This window comes from Ochotona curzoniae, unplaced genomic scaffold (assembly GCF_017591425.1).
Source record: "Ochotona curzoniae isolate NIBS_2020 unplaced genomic scaffold, NIBS_Ocur_1.0 scaffold_4701, whole genome shotgun sequence".
NCBI lineage: Eukaryota > Metazoa > Chordata > Mammalia > Lagomorpha > Ochotonidae > Ochotona > Ochotona curzoniae.
Window position 1 is genome coordinate 41,891,619 of NW_024467122.1, and position 16,988 is coordinate 41,908,606.

Consider the following 16,988-nt stretch of genomic DNA (forward strand, 5'->3'; position numbering starts at 1 on the left):
TGCTCCAAGTGTTTGGGCCTCTGCAGCCACATGGGAAACTTCGAAGCCCCTGACTCCTGCCTTTGAGCCAGCTCAGCTCTGGCTGTTTGCAGTCATTTGGGAAATAAATCACACATGGAACATCTCACTCTTTCTCTAACTCTGCTTTTCACATTTATAAACAAATCTTGAAGGAAAAAAAGCGAAAGTCAGAAGATTTGACATGAAAGAAGGGAGCAATTCAGCTTTTGCTTTTGTTACTTTTCCTAAAATAATGCCTGGAAAACTACTTTTCAGGGTAATAGTTTTATTACATAATACATTAAAAAAATAAACAAACAAAAGTCCAGAAGCACAGTAATACTTATTGTCTTGTGCGAAGATTACATCTTCTGTTTTTGTCATTTTTAAAAAAATACAAATCAACACTCACCACAACTTTAGGAAATTAAATTGAACCTTTAGAAGGTATCGCATACGGACCTGGTTGGGATTATAGACAACAAACTCATTGTAGTTAAGAGTATAACCCTCTGGATTCAGAATTCCGGTTTCACTTGCTGGCCCTAAGGGCACTGTACTCCCATTCCTGCAGAAATGAAGAAAGTATATCAACATCAGCCTTTGGTTCAGAAACTGGAATGGAGAAAATGATTTTATGTGACAAAATGGGAGTCTTCTAGTGCTCCCGGTTCTTCAGGACTTACAGGGTGATGGAGCAGGAAGGACTGGGAGCCATCTTGCCCAGACCCTTGGTGCTGTGTTTGCCCTGAAGTAATCCCTCTGCTTTAGGATTGGCCTCCAGTAGTTCATTACAGTGCCCGAGGGCTACCTGCAAAGCACAAGATCTTTGAATGCCCACATGCGAATGAGAACTAGATGGCTCTACAGTCAAACAGAAAACCACATCAAGACTTTATTCCCTAACTTCCACCAGCAGTGGAGCTCTATGAGATGCAAGAGGCACTTGGTTTCCATTTTGTGCTACCCCAGGTGAGCTTCATGGTTCTGGGATCAAGCTTTTTTCACTGGAAAAAATAGGAGTACTAAAGGAGAAATCACAATTACCTCTGATAAGAGTAGCAGTCCGATATTCTTTAGGTGAGAGGCAAAGCAGTAGTTGGCACTTTTGGAAGACATGTCAGCAAAGTAGATTCCTTTTCCAAACTGAAATAAACACACACCAAGGCCAGCTACTTAACTATTCTCTTAGACAAGAGGCTTGTATCAACGACCGACCCAGTCTTCCCATTTTGGGCAACACAAAATCCATCCTTCTCAATTCCTCTTCTCTGTGTGTGTGTCTGTGTATTTAAGTATTTATTTATTGTAAAGGGAGAAAGAAAGAGAGAGAGAGAGAGAGAGAGAAAGAGAGAGAGAGAGAGTCTCACCTGTTGGTTTACTCCCCAATGGCTCTAACAGTCAGGAATGGGCCAGGCTGAAGCTAAGAGCCAGTAACTCTATTTTGGTTTCCCTCCTGGGTGGCACCAGAGCCCAAGTGACTGGGCGATCATCTGCTGCCTTCCCAGCCGGACACATTAGCAAGAAGCTAAACTGGAAGTGGAGTAGTTGTGGCTTGAAGTGATACTTCAATATGGGATGCTGGATTACAGGTGGCGGTTTACCCCATTACCACAAAGATGGTCCCTTCCTTGATGGTTCTATTCCAAAGAGGGCAAAAGTACTTGTGAATTATTACTTTCTGGGGGAACTGGACAGATATCTTTAGGTATTTAAAGAAAGATGAACTTAGTACGAGATGACAGCGTTATTGGTAAAATGGCTTAATTCTTTGGGAGGGAAAAATCTAATTATAAGCCAGGAAAAATGACCAGAGAATGTTACTGTCTAAATTTTCCTCCCTCCCCATGTTCCCTTCCAAGTCAATTTGCACTCACCATGTAACCTGTGATGGGAGCCTCGGGTGGGGCAATTCGAAGCCCATGGCTCAGGATTCCTACCCAGTTACTCAGTCTGGAACCATGCCATAGCAGCATCCTAAGGAAAAGCTATTATTATTGTATTCTATTGCAATTCTGTAGACAGGCTACATGCATAAAATCAACCAATGCCCCTTCCACCCTCCTGAGTTCTATGAACTTTGGAAGAGAATTTCGTCTCCAACCCACAGCTAGTTGCAGACCTGTTAGGAAGGTCCTCTCTGAAGGCTTCTTTCTCTCCCTCCTTTTCAACTTCAAAAACATCCAGCAAGGTCATGGTGTAGTCTTTGTGTGTGGGAGCATGAGTAGACTGTAGGTACTGAGAAATCACCTGTGCAAGAAAGGGAGAAATGCTCCAAGATCTTGGCTGAACTGAAGCAGTCAGGGTTTCTGCTATAGCTTGGCAGATTTCTTTGTTCTCAGACAAGGAAGCTAATGCACTTACTTTCCCAACTCCCAGTAAACAAAGTCCTCCCAATCTGTTAGTAGGGAGAGTGTCTTAAGGATATAACAGTTTAAAAACTTACTTTGAACTCATAACTTTCGTGGTCTACAGGGTGCAAGGCACAATGTAGGTTTCTATAGTGTTGGTCTAATGGGTGTTCTGGGCTTTGCAGCTCTGTCTTCACCAGTTTAATGGCAATTTCAATGTCTCCCAAAGCCTAAGCAGATGAGACACAGAGTTGATTTGGAAGGGACCTGGTTTAACAGATTTAATACTTCCCAATTCATACATAGCTTACCTCCAGTAGCAATATTTTTTCTGAGAGCTCTTTCTCTGTTCGGATTAATGGAGGGGTCCGCAGTCTAAAGACAGAAAAGATATAATGAGCTAATACATGGGTAAAGGAAACTTAACAAAGAATAGCGCAGTTAAGACAGGCCCTTCAGGGGCTGATGCCATGGCTCAACAGGCTAATCCTTCACCCTATGGTGCCAGGATCCCATATTGGTGCTGGTTCATGTACTGGACGGTCCACTTCTGATTCAGTTCTGCTTTTGGCCTGGGAAGGCAGCACAGAATGGTCCAGGCACTAGGGACCCTGAACCTATGTAGGAAACCCAGAGGAGACTGCTGGCTTTCAGCTTTGGATCAGCTCAGCTCAGCTCTGGGTGTTGAGGCCATTAGGGGAGTGCATCAGCAGATGGACCATTTTCTTGTTCTACAAATTTGCCTTTCAAATAAAAATAAATGAATCTTTTAAAAAAAGATTTATTTATTTTTATTGCAAAGTCAGATATAGAGAGAGAAGAGACAGAAAGGAAGATCTTCCATCCGATGGTTCACTCCTCAAGTGACCACACCAGCTGCTGCTGCATCGATCTGAAGCCAGGAGCTTCTTCCAGGTCTCTCATGCGGGTGCAGGGTCCCAAGGCTTTGGGCTGTCCTCAACTGCTTTCCCAGGACAAAGGCAGGGAGCTGGAAAGAAAGTGGAGCTACCAGGATTAGAACCGGCGCCTATATGAGATCCTGGCGCATTCAAGGCAAGGACTTTAGCTGGTAGGCCACTGCACTGGGCCCAAAAGAAGTAAATCTTAATTAAAAAAAGAAGAAGAAGAAAAAAAAAACAGATATGTACTTCGGAAAATGAGTCTAAATAACAGGTTTTCCATTTGTGACAGACATCTGTAAAGAGACGTTAACTCCTAAACACGACAAACGATATTAAATGTGCATTTGGAATAGGATAAAACAAATTAAATAGATTTTGATATTTGAGACTAGCGCTGAAATTCTTTTCAAGGGGAAACTTTATATAGAACAACCTGTACAATATCAACAAAGAAAATCTGGACCCAGCCCCAACAAGAAGCAGAGGTGGACCTGCTGACCTCACAGGACTGTTTCTAGATCACAAGGCACTATATAAAGCACTAAAAGCAGTAGGAATAGAATGAAAACCAGACACAGAATCAACACTGATAACATGTTTTTCATAAGTTTAACACATTTTAACTTACAGAATGTTGCTTGTGGACAGTCTCTTTAAAGAATAAGAAAAGGGAGTGCCATTCCTTAGGCTATCTTACTGAATGGCTGCATTGCTACACTCCTCTAGAGCTGCAACTCCTACTCAACCAGAGAATATGGTTGAAATCACACCAGGAGAACGTACTCCAGCTATGTAAGCTGATTAAATAGGCTCTCTAGAAATCAGTTTGGCTCTGAATCTACTTTGGATAATTTCCATGGGAATAAAAGAATGAAGACAGTCTAACCGCTGGTGATAGATTCAGGAGATATGGATAAGCAGAACAACAAGTGAAGAAATAATACAGGTCTCACCCAAAGTCATGCGGGATCCTGGTATAGAATTCGTTGCACGCTTCCAGGAGAACGCGCCCATGCTGGCCAGATCGAATACAATCTTCAATCTTCTTAAGAGACTGGTAACCTGCCTTGATTTGTGCCACTGTCAGTTTCCCTGCAGACCCACAAGGAGATCAAACTAAGTCCTATCCTGGAAATTACGTTTACATCCCTGTCCAAGAATCTCACCTTTCAACTTTCAAAAAGCTCTCCTTTCCGCCACACAAACTCAAATCTCCACTTGATCTTAGCCAAAAGGCCGAGAAGCGATCAAACTCAAATCTCCAAACCTGCTTTCATTCAGTACCTTCAGCAAGCTTTACATCATGTTAGTGACTCAGGAAATACGAACAGAGGGTGCAGGAAAGAATCTGAAGTCCTACCAAGCGGGGCCTTCTTGGTATCATACTTCATTTCTATCATCATCTCTTCCATGGCCTGGACATTGCAGATCAGCTTGATCAGCTCTTGTATCCGAAGATCTAGCTGCGACTCCGGTCGCAAGGGTGATTTAAGCGGGTCCTCTTTTTTTGTTTCATCTTCATCCTACAGCAAAACCAATGAACCAACCGGCTCACAAGGTCTGAAGGGATGCATTTTAGAGTCCTGCAGACTGGCTAGGCACAGTGATCATCTCTCAGCCTCTGCCCAAAGAGGTACATTTTATTCTTACCTGAACCAAAGCACTCAATGTAACTTCCACCTTTAATTACTAGTCTCTCCTCCCACAGTTAAACATTCAGAGGAAGTTTAGAAGGCTTTTTCTGGTGATACTAAGCATGTATAGACCGTTGTTAGGCCTCAAGGGCTCCATTTTAGGATTTCTCCATTTTTCACAGAAGCAGCAGTTTTTTTGGACAGTTCAGCATTCAGGTTTACCTTCGTTTTTCAAAATTCCCTGTTTTGGGGCTTAGCCTGATGGTTTAACTGCCCATCCTCTGCCTGCAAGCTCTGACATGCCATATAAGCACTGGTTCCTGTCCTGGCTGGTTCATTTCTGATCCAGTTCCCTGTTTATGACCTGGGAAAGCAGTGGCAGATGGCCCAAACCCTTGGAACGCTGCACCTATGTGAGAAGCCTAGAAGCTTCTGGCTGGTGGTTTTGGATCAGCTCAGCTCCTGCAGGAGCAGCTATTTAGAGTGAACCAGTGAATGGAAGACCTCCTCTACCTCTCCCTCTCTTTGTAAATCTGCTTTTCCCATAGAAATTAAAACATTACTAGAGTTAAAAATAAATGAAGACAACTTACTGATCAGTAATCTAAATTGATTACTTCACCCTTGGTCTGTAACAATGAACTTCTGCAAGCTGGGCCCAAGACTTGAAAATAATCTTAATCAATAACAGGAGAGACTGGAAAGGTAACTTCTATCTGTTTGCTTTCTACTCCTTTGAGATTACAGAGATCAGAGAGAGTTCACCAAAAGGTGAGAAACAGTGACAACCCAAGCCACTCTGGCCTATTCTGGTCTAGGATGAATTAAAACTACCCTCTTAGCCTTCACCCTGAGTAAGAGGAACCGTTATTTCCCACAAAGGTATGGTTGGAATTTACCTGAGTATTGCTGGCATAGTCCATCTGTAGCATATCATATTTTCCAGGCACCTTCTTAAACTTTTCACGATCCTCCCAATTATTTTTTGTTTTGTCAAGGAATCTGTAGAGTCCCAAGGGAAGTAAGAAAACTTAGGAATAAAGTTCTATTACTAGGGATGAACTGAGAACTAATTCCTTAGAAAACCTCTAAAAATTATCCATTCCCCAATCACTTCAGAGCTCTTTCACATGCCAAATTTCCCTAAACCTGAATTCTAAATGAGGTCATCAAATGGAGAAAACTCTAGAAACAAAGGGTATTTTAAAAATTGGGAATGGGTCAGTATTGTGGTAAAGCAGGCAAAATAGCAACTTTAAAAAAAAAAGATTTGTTTAATTTTTTAATTGAAAAGTCAGATATACAGAGAGAAAGAGACAGAGAGATCTTCTGTCTGCTGGTTTTCTCCCCCAGTGGCCCCAATGGCCAGAGCTGTGCAGATCTGAAGCCAGAAGCCATGAGCTTCTTCCAGGTCTACCAGGTGGTGCAGGGTCCCAAGGCTTTGGGCTGTCCTCGACTGTTTTCCCAGGCCACAAGCAGGGAGCTGGATGGGAAGCCGGGCTGCCAGGATAAGAACCAGCGCTCATATGGGATCCTGGAACATGTAAGGCGAGGACTTAACTGCTAGGCCACCCCGGGGTCCCCAAATAGCAACTTATTATGCCAGCATTCCACATAGGTGCTGGTTTGAGTCCCAGTTCTTCCACTTCTGACCCAGTTTTCTGCTAAAGCACCTGGGAAAGCAGTGAAGGATAGACAAAATCCTTGGGTCTCTGCACCCACACGAGAAACCCAGAAGAAGCTTGTGGCTCCTGCCTTTGGTCAGGCTCAGCGCTTGCCATTCTGGTCATCCGGGGGGTGAACCAGCAGATGAAAGATCTCTCTGTAACTCTGCCTTTCAAGTAAATAAAATAAAACTTTAAAAAAATGGAGAAAAAGGATCCTAAGACTTCTGAAAAGTTCCCCAAACCCCATAAAAATCATTGATTTTAAAACAACAGCTATTCATCTAATCTTTTCCCCTGAAACACACATGTTCCCAGAGACTCAAAGTTCTTCATCCACATCACAGTAAACATTTTAAAAACTCTGGTTGGATACTCTCTACCCTTAACATTTGCCACTTTCCCTGATTTCCTAAATTTGTTAGTTGCATGTGAAATATAGTGCATTCTCCTGTTTATAGTCAATTTCAAGATTCTAGGATAATTTCATACTAAGTTTGGTATTCTAATCATAGACTTTCAGAATGGAAAGACAGTAATATTTAGGTCAATTGCATTTTTAATAGACTTCTTAAGGAAGATATAACCAAGAAGAGCCGGCATTTTTCTGGTACCAATTTCTTTGCACTCACTTCTTCTGAAAGATTTCTTTGGCCTTGTTGAGGTCACCTGAACAAGCCACCAAGCTGTGCTGTCCCATTTTCCCAACTGCAAAGGAAACACCACACTTCACATGGTTTGTTGTCCTCTAGTCCCCGGTTCCCTAATCTTAATGAGCCAACTCTTGTAAGGTCTCTGCTTGCCATCTGACACACAGGCAGAAAAGGGAGAGGGCAAGACAAGATGGCTTAGGGACCTGATCACATTGATGTCACCTGCTCAGACATGGTCTATGAGCAGCACTAGAAGCTAACTCCAAGAGTTCTCGGGCTCAATAGCAGCTCTTAGCTTCTCCAGTGGGAACATCCCTTTGATTCTAGAAGCCCAGTTTGATCCCAAAACACTTCCCAGACCTCACCTCAAATCCTCCACCTACCCAATGTAGACCCACAGGAACTTTTGGTCATTCACTAAGTTGTTTCTGACTTTTGGAAAGACAGCTCCTAAAAATCAAGAGTAAAATCCTTACCTCGTCCCCATCTCATCCAAACACTGAAGTTCCTCTGGGCATCATCTTCTAATAGCTGAATCAGATAGTACTTGTTGTTGTTGAACTGGAGGTTGGTCTACGATGAGCAAGAGACAGAGAAACATGAAGCAATTTTCCAAATTGAGGCCACACAAGTCAATGACTCTTTCTTGATAATTTCCCTAAGGCGAAGGATAGATACAAAGGATAGTATTTATGTTAATCTTGGGATTCTTAGGGATTAAAGTGGCAACCTGGAACCTTCCTAAAACCCTCTACCTAACTTCAAACACCGGCATTAGATGGCTCCTGCTGTTTCTCTCCCTCAGCTCCTTCCATGGATTTCTTTCTATGTCACCCGTGTGTTCCAATTTCCACTTCATTCCCAGTGATTGCTTAGTAACTTCTTCCTCTTTGCTAACTCTACTTACAGTTTTGGTTTGTCTGTTGCACAAATTTATTGATGAGCTGGGAGCAAGACAATGTTTTAAGTCTTTGGGGAAAAGGAATTTGTAGAAACCAATGCCACAGCAGAGCAGGATCTTCAACCTGATCCAACTTGGAGACATTCAGAGTGAATATGACCAGGGCTAAAAATCTCTCCGTGAGAAGTCGCGTGGGGGAGGGGAGAGCAGAGAGCAGAGGCCACCGGAACGCGCAGCGGCCAGTACTGGAGGCCGAGCAGTGGCCAAGGCAACACCCCTTTCTCCCTTCACATTCACACTGTAAAGCCACTTTCTGTGAGAACAAAAAGGAGCTTTACATATTTTCTATCCACTCATGATATTTTAAATGGGAAAAATAGTAATAAGAGAGCTTTAGTTGTTTGTTAAAATTATATATATATATCTCAATATATCTAAACATGATATGACATGCGGGAAATATGTTTCTCAAGCAAATGCACATATTATCTATTGAAAGCCACAAAAACAAATAAAAAGATAAATTAAAAAGAAAACAGTAAGTTTAAGCATGTACAAATTTAAAATGTCAACATGGGCACAAAGTACGCTGTAAGGAAAAATCTAAAAGCAAATCAAACACAGAAACATACAAGCAATATGTTATATAGACAAAGCTTTTCTCCATTTTTATGAAATTTCTCAAAGCCAGTAACAAAGAGGAGAAATTAATAACCCATTAGAAAATATGCAAAATGATATAAAGAAGTCACAAGTTCAATGAAAGACATAAATTGCGCAATCATTGGCCTCTCACGTAGAGGTTACCTATCAGGCCGGGTGTGCTGGGCGGTAGCTCAGGGGTGTAACCTCTAACGGCTATCACACATACAATGGGCCTAATCAAAGAATTACAGATCTGGGCATTGAGATGCTATCAACAGCAACTCACAGGAAATGGAAATGCCCATCAACAAAACGGCCCCGCTTACCTGATTGAGCATGACGTCATAGACATCATTTCCTTCACTATACACGTGAGCCTGGAGAAGGAAAAAACAGCAGGAGTGCAGTGTCAGCCCTGATCAGGAGTGTGGTTCTAGATTTTCTTGTGCCTCAATGTGTTATTCTCCAAGGAATCTACCTTCCAGGAAAGGAAAGGTACATATAGAAGAGTACTTCAAAAGTTAGTGTGAGAGCCCAGCGGCGTGGCCTAGCAGCTAAAGTCTTTATGTTGAACGCACTGGGATCCTATATGGGCGCCAGTTCTAATCCCGGTAGCTCCATTTCCCATCCAGCTCCCTGCTTGTGGCCTGGGAAAGTAGTGGAGGACGGCCCAAAGGTTTGGGCCCCTGCTCCCGTGTGGGAGACCCAGGAGAGGTTCCTGGATCCTGGTTTCGGATCGGCATTACATCGGCTGTTGCACTCACTTGGGGAGTGAATCATCAGACCAAGGATCTTCCTCTCTGTCTCTCCTCCTCTCTGTCTATCTGACTTTCCAATAAATAAATAAATCTTAAAAAAAAAAAAGTTAGTGTGAAACAAAGCCAAAAAAACAAAAAATGTTTTTTTAAAAAGAGTTAATTTTGAAATGCATACATATGAAGGGTCTTCAAGCTTATAAAAAGTGTAAAGTGTAAAAAATATATATATATATGTATATATATGGTTATGTATATATATATATATGGTTTTCAAAAAAATTTTTGTGCCATAATAGATTTATTTTTAATTCTATTTTCCACAAAATTTTTAAGGTACCACTGTACATTCTATCCATAGCCTGTCATTCTTATAATGAAAACATGTTGTTTTTTCCAATATACAAATAAAAATTCTTACTCCCTTGCAAGCAATCTGTTCTAGAGATAGCCTTCCTGAATTCTTTAAGTTCTTTCTCCCTTCATAAGTAACTCACACCACTGCAGCGTTTCTCATTAGGACAGAGGACGGTTCTCCTTTAATATTGCTAGCTTCCATAACTAGGATACGAGCTACAGAAGGCTGGTGGCCACCCCCCCATGGAACTGTGTTAAAATACTGACATGATTAATCCCATACCACTCCTGTCCTCCCCCCGGGAGAAAGCTGAGCATGAGTCAAAGTTTGGTTTCTTACATGAATACTGGCAGCACTTGAAGACAAGATGCTACAGCAGAGTGCTGCTTTCTGAGAAACCTCTGGGCTGGGGACTGGTTCCAGTTCTTACCTTTCCCACCTTGGTTGTGCATTCTGGGTCCACGGGGGCCTTGCCCTTGATGAGCAAGGACTTCACAGAAACTGGGGAAAGACAGCAAGGAGACAGCTGTCACTGTCAGGCACAAACCTGCCAGAATTAACCCTGCCTTCCCTATACACTCCTGCTCTCCTGTTTTGGTTCTGAGCCACCCACAAATACGAAAATGAAAATTCAAGAAAGTAGATTTCTACTTTTTATTCATTTGCTGAGTTCTTCAGGAGAGCACTAAACCTTTGACTATTATGTAAATTTAAACATGTTATCTCAAAAAACATTAAAGAAATGGATGAGTCCTGTGGTACACACTGAGGATAGAGACACAAATTCTATCTCCAGAGAAGACATGACTGCTGAAGAGCAACTGATCCCAGCCCGCCAGCCCACTCGTCCCAGGGCCCCTTGCCTGCCCTCCCACCTTGCTCGTCTTCTGTCCCATCCTTATCAGCCTTTCCTCCAGACTCAGGTTCCTTCTTCACCTCCACTTTCTGGCATTTTCGAGTTTTCTTCGCAGGGGGAGGGTCCTCTGTGGCTGCATTGCCAGGGTTAACTTTCTTGGTTCCATTTAATGCTGCACAAGCTAAGAACAAGAACAGGGAACAAAAATCCTATGAGAATTAAGAAAGAAAAAACAAACCTTTTAAAGGAATCACGTAAAGATGGCTTTGTAAGTGCCCAGAATTTAGAAGCAACAGAAACCATTGTCACCCCAGGGTTCTAGATGACAATCCCAGTAGTGTTCCATAACTGCTGTTTTAGTGAAATAAAAGGACGCCCTAAGGCACCTTTCAGTTTATTGCTCAGCCCCAAGACTTACAGCTTACTCACTGCAGAGCCTACAAATACACACTCTCAATGAGTCAAGGCTGGCAGACTGCTGTAGGTACCCCACCCAGCTTAGGGCCCAGCTCTGCTTCCAGCTGGAGAGCCTTGGAGAGCTTATGTAATCTGCTTACTATTTTGTTTAAACTTTTTGTATTTTTCTTTTCCCTGATACAGTTCTGTACTTATAGGGACTTCCTTCTTGTTTCCTCCCCATTTACCCCAATATTACTACATAGCATAGTTCTTAAGTAACAGTTACTAGTTTAACATTTGTGGCACTGGAGGCATAGGCAAAGGCAGAAAACCAAGTATGTCATCTGCTTCTTTTATTTTTATTTCATAGCCTTCATTATTATTATTATTATCATTTTATGATACAGTTCCATAGGCCCTGGGATTTCCCACACCCCCTCCTAGACCCCCTCCCCAGTTCCCCTATGATATTATTATGCTATAGTTCTTCATAAACAGTCATATGTCCATCATTGCGGATATGCACAATGTGTGATCTGCTTCTAATCAAGTGCGACATCCAGAAGACGACAACAGTGCGGCCTGGAGCACGGAAGGACACAACAGGGATGGGTCAGGCTGGAGTTCCGCTTTCTGCCAACATGTCTGGGGCAGCCCAGGGCGCCCTGGGTTCCCTCCCAGGCCTGCGGAGGAAGATCCCCCGGTCTGCCCCTCGTAGCCCCATTACACAGAACACTCCAACAGCTCCAACACTCGTTCGTTGGCACCAAACGACGCGCCTTCCAGTTAGCTTTTTAAAATCGAGCTGAATGAGGCATTCGTGACTCGCCAGTGTGGCCACTACATTAGCTGTCACAGGTCCATACGCCTTTTTTTCTAAAAATCAAACGTGAAGAAATTTAGGAACTAAGCACGTTTGGCTGCCACGTGCAGATCGAGGGGGACAGGAGTCCAAGCAGCGAGCTCCGTTCCCTTCCCAAGGACTTTCCGCCCGCCGAACCCGGACTCCGCACCTCGCGCGCCGCTGCCAGGAGCCGCCTTGCGCCGCCGCGCCGCCATGGAGACCGGACGTCATCAGCCAGCTCCCGGGAACCGCAAGCGCGCGTTCGCGGAGACCGCGCCCACGTCTGCGCGCCTGCGCGCCCCTGCGCCGGGGCGGGAAGCGGTCAGCGAACTCATTGGCAACATATTAGCATGTCCCTGTGTATTGTGGGAAGCCACCATAAGGGAAAAGTGTCTTGAGTTTTTGGAGCTTTATAAAGGCTGATCGAGGTCAGCTTCCCCCATAGGGCGGAGGAAGCTCATCAGTGGGGCTACGAGCTGAGTGCGTCACGTCACTCCCTTGTCCCTTGGGAAGGTCTGAGACTAGGGCCAGCAGCGGCCCTAACAGGGCTCTCCCTGAGTCTCGGGGAGGTGAGTTCCCAGAGAACGGGGCTCCGTGCGAGGGCAGACTGGGCAGGAGATGCCGCGGTCCCTCTCCCGGAGGGCCCGGCGGATGCCTCCTTAGCCGGAGCTTGGAACAGACTCACGGCCAGCGAAGTGAGTTCAATGGCTGAGGTGAGGCACCTGCCTCGGGGCCTCATAACCCAATTCAGACTACTCTCCCCCGCCCGAATTTTGGAAACAAAAAAGTGAGTCCAGCTTTTCCTTCCTTTAAACATTTCTATTCTAGAATTGCAGTGAAAGTACGAACTAAACGAGGTACAGTGGATGAACGTATTGGAAAGTGAGACGTATACATTTGTCTTTTTCGTATAATACTTTGAATACTTATATTTGCATACATATTCAAGATGTATATGTATACACATTTTATACCTATTCTGTGTTTTATATCTTGATTGTGTTTTTAAGAATCATAATGAATATTGTGCCTGAGCATTCTCTACTTGTGATTCAAAATGCAATCCTAACTTTTTTATACTTAAGGAAACTGGGACTCAATTGTCCATAATCAGCAGGGCTCACATTCGAAGTCAGCTGAATTTTGCATCACCTTCTCGGCCTTTTCGCTAAGATGAAGTGACATCAACTGCATTTTATGTTAAAGGCTGAGCAGTTAACCAAGCCGATTTTATCCACCCAGCCCGTTTTCCTTGAAGATGACCCGGAAGGCACTTTTAGCTTGAATGGATCTGGCATCTTTATCAGGGAAGCTATTATCTTGTGTAAATTAACCACTAGGAGATCAGAAAGGTTAGGGATAAAGGGATTAAAATTCTTTGGAATGGAATGTAGTAGGCCCATCTAGGCAAGAGTTTATACAAATTGCTTAAATTAGCCTGTGTTTGCTCCTGCTAGTTCATTAACCCAGAAAAAAATTTGGTTTTTGAAGGTCAATGTAAAAACAGGATGGGAAGCATCAGTGGTCCTTGGAGCAGTGGGTAAAGGAGGCCGTTGCGTCATTTCAGTACCGTTTAAGGTAGAGGGGGAAAGGCAGCGTCCTTGGACTCGTTAGCCAATCGGCTTCCGAGCCACCTCTGAAGGCCCCTTCCTGCCTCGCTACTTTCTTTCCTGCGGTGTGGTGGGCTGGTGAGTACGCGCTTGGCTTGGCTTCACCCTGACCTGTCTTCCCTGTGAACCCCGGGGCCCAGGCTGCAGGCCTGGCTTTTCCAGCCAGCAACTGGCAGTCTCCGCTCGGTGTTGTGGAGGCTGTGGGGAAGGCATGACCTGCTGAGCCTGGTTTGTTTCCACGTGGGCCTCTGCAAGACTGACTTGGCCTGCCCTCCCGCAGACCTGGTGACCCGAGAACAATAGATGGCGCGTTCTGTGCAGAGTGCGTGTGTTCCTGGAAAAGCCCGGCGTGGCTTTGCTCGGAGGGAAAGGCAGCTGTGACCATCGCAGTGTTTTGTTTCTGTCTCCGAGTGAGGCTGCCCTTGGGAGACTGAATCCGGGCCAATGTGTTTTCATTTCACTGTTGAGTATCTTCAGGGACCCAGGTTCTTAGAGGGTTCGTGGAAGCTGCGTTGGATGTTGCGTTTCCCCTAGTTTTGCCCAAACCATTCTGTGCAGGAAAGACTGGAGATTTTAGTGAGCCTTAAAAGGGATTTCTAATTTTAATGCTGTAACTGTGGTGATTGTTCCTTAAAAAGCTTAAGATGTTCTGAAAAAAAAAAAAAAAAAAAAAAACAGGCTTTGCTCAAGCCTTGGTTTCAAATTCCAGCGCCACACTTTATGGCCTGGTGACCTTGGGAAAGGCAGCAAGCGTCTCCAATGTTCAGCTGCTAAAAAAACTGCACTAATCAACGTATGTTACATACCTTCTAGAAGTGGACTGTATTTGCAATAAATATTTTGGATGTCTGGTTTTAAAAGTTTTGCCTAGTGGCCTCAAGTATAATCTCAGTGAATACCTGTCTTTTTAATTGATTTGATGGTAATCCTTACAGAAAGTGTAGAAAAATTTCAGTTAATTGAGTATATTAGTAGGCCTCCCATAATTGCAACTCCTAAACATTAATATGGTTTTTTTGTAGATAATAACATTCACATGGCTCAGCATTCAAACAGACTCAACAGAAGCATGCTTTTGTTTGGAAGTAAAGTTGGGGGGCTGGTATTGTAGTGGGTAAAGCTGCCAGCAGTGCTGGCCTCCCACGTGGGGACTGTTTCTTTGTGCTTCCAATCCAGCTGCATGCTAATGGCCTGGGAAAAGCAGAGGGAAATGGCCCAAGCATTAGGACCCTGTCACCCACGTGAGAAATTTGGATGGACACTTCTGGCTCATGGTTTCTGGCTGATTCTGCCTTAGGACTTAGGCAGGCAGTTCTGGATCAAGCCGCACTTCCCCAGCCTACGTAATCCTTTCTGTGAGTCCAATGATCTATCCTGCTTGCAGCCTGAGGGGGAGGGCGGTTTTGCATGACCACTCCCCTTTCAAGCCCTTAAAAGTCCCCACCCAGGAGGGACTTGTTCTCTGAGCTCCCACGTGCTTGCTGGCTCTCCTGCTGACTCCAGGACAGAAGGTAACAGACCTTACCACATTCTTAACCTGTGCCTGTGCTTAAAATGCTTCTTAGGTAACAGGCAAGAACCTAACAAGTAAATATTAGGTCTTAGCTTAAATACAGAGGGTGGGCAAGTGAATGGAAGATCTCTTTCCTTCTGTGATTCTTTCAAATATGTACTAGAATACGTTTCTGAAAAATAAATTTAGAGTACATTAGGGTGAGTGAAAGAAGGGAAAGCATGTATTTTTTTTAAGAATTTTTTTTTTTTAAGATTGTTTTGTATTGCAAAGTCAGATATACAGAGGAGGAGAGGCATAGAGGAGGATCTTCTGTCCATTGATTTACTCCCCAGGTCTCCGCTGAGCCAAATCGAAGCCAGGAGCTTCCTGGTCTCCCATGCCAGTGCAGGGTCCCAAGGCTTTGGGCTGTCCTCAACTGCTTTCCCAGGTCACAGCAGGGTTCTGGATGGGAAGTGGAGCTTCCAGGATATGAAAAGGTGCCCGTATGGGATCCTGGTACATGCAAGATGAGGACTTTAGCCACTGGCTAGGCTATCTTGCTGGGCCCTTTCTAATACCTTTTAAGGATTGATGTGTCCACTGTTTTACTTGAAATGCAAAGAGAGGGAGAGAGAGTACAGGGACAGGTAGGGATCAGCTACCTGCTGGTTTACTCCCCAGTTGCCAGCCATATCTGGGGCTCAGCTTGGCCCAGGCCAGCTCTCCCACTTGTGTGGTAGGGAACCAGTTACTTAAGCCATCTCCACTGTCTTCCAAGCCATGTGCTGGCAGCTGGTAAGCAGAGGTGGCACTCAAACTGGCACCCAGGGGGATGCAAAGTGGCATCTTAGCCACTGAGCCAAACATTGGTCCCTTAGTTTTTTCTTTTTGTTTTTTTTTTTTTGATAGTTTTACTTAGTTACTTAAGGTACAAAGGGTCAAGGGCTACAGGAAAGTGGGTAAAACCATTGTTTTCACACTAATATTTTTTTCCCTGTATCTGGGGTCAGGGGAAAAATAAAGGGAAAAGCCCTACCCAGCCTCCCTCCCATCCCAGGTCCCTGATGTGAGGCATGCTCCAAGGGTCCTGCTCAGTTTTGATAGTTCTGAATTGACAGTTCTGAATTTGACAGTTCTGAATTGCTGCCAATCTCGCCGTTCCAAGCGCGATGAAATCTCTTCAGAATCTACTGGCTGACATAGTCTCTTCATGGTTGGGGTAGTTTTTTTTTTTTTTTGTAAGATTTATTTTATCTGAGACAGAGGATCCATCTGCTAGGTTTTTTTTTTTTAAGATTTATTTATTATTATTGGAAAGGCAGATGTATAGAGAGGAGGAGAGACAGAGAGGAAGATCTTCCATCTGATGGTTCACTCCCCAAGCGGCCGCAATGGCTGGTGCTGAGCCGATCTGAAGCCAAGGGCCAGGAACTTCCTCCAGGTCTCCCACGCAGGTGCAGTGTCCCAAGGCATTGTCTGCCCTCGGCTGCTTTTCCAGGCCATAAGCAGGGAGCTGGATGGGAAGTGGAGCTGTTGGAATTAGAACTGGCGCCCGTTCAAGGCGAGCATCTTAACCATTATGCTATTGCGCCAGGTCCCATTTGCTAGTTTATTCTCCAATGGCCCAACAAAGCGGGGCACATATGAAGCCAGGAGCCTGAACCTTCTGGGTCTCCCATTTGGGTGCAGGGATCCCAGTATTTGAACCATCTTTTCATTAGCATGGTGACTTAGACATGGAGCACCCGTATGGGATGCTGGCACCACAGGTAGAGGTTTTATATATGCTTGATATGTTATGCTACCATGCCAGCTCCTCAGCTGTGAAGTGGGCTTGTTTGAAGGAATGGGCTGAGTTTAGGCTGTGCTGAATGGATAGCCCAAGTTTCTGACCTTCCTGCATTTACTTCTTGCATGTGTT

At 44.3% G+C, this 16,988-nt stretch overlaps 1 protein-coding gene across 3 annotated transcripts; it reads right to left on the reverse strand.

Moving 5' to 3' along the window:
* Window positions 1-269: 269 nt before the first annotated feature.
* Window positions 270-12,237, reverse strand: PARP2 (poly(ADP-ribose) polymerase 2). Of its 3 annotated transcripts, none has more exons than XM_040969544.1 (16): window positions 12,132-12,237; window positions 10,667-10,891; window positions 10,294-10,364; window positions 9,077-9,127; window positions 7,681-7,777; window positions 7,184-7,259; window positions 5,787-5,889; window positions 4,614-4,776; window positions 4,207-4,345; window positions 2,663-2,726; window positions 2,447-2,581; window positions 2,123-2,250; window positions 1,878-1,977; window positions 1,048-1,146; window positions 687-811; window positions 270-568 (listed from the first exon to the last, which is right to left on the reverse strand). In XM_040969544.1, exons 1-16 carry the CDS (start codon window positions 12,175-12,177, stop codon window positions 409-411), a joined length of 1,782 nt encoding a protein of 593 aa, XP_040825478.1. In that variant the 5' UTR covers window positions 12,178-12,237; the 3' UTR covers window positions 270-408. The 3 variants fall into 3 exon arrangements, with proteins under 3 accessions (XP_040825478.1, XP_040825479.1, XP_040825480.1); XM_040969545.1 differs by having other exon boundaries at window positions 10,739-10,891; window positions 12,132-12,236; XM_040969546.1 differs by having other exon boundaries at window positions 10,766-10,900; window positions 12,132-12,235.
* Window positions 12,238-16,988: the final 4,751 nt, after the last annotated feature.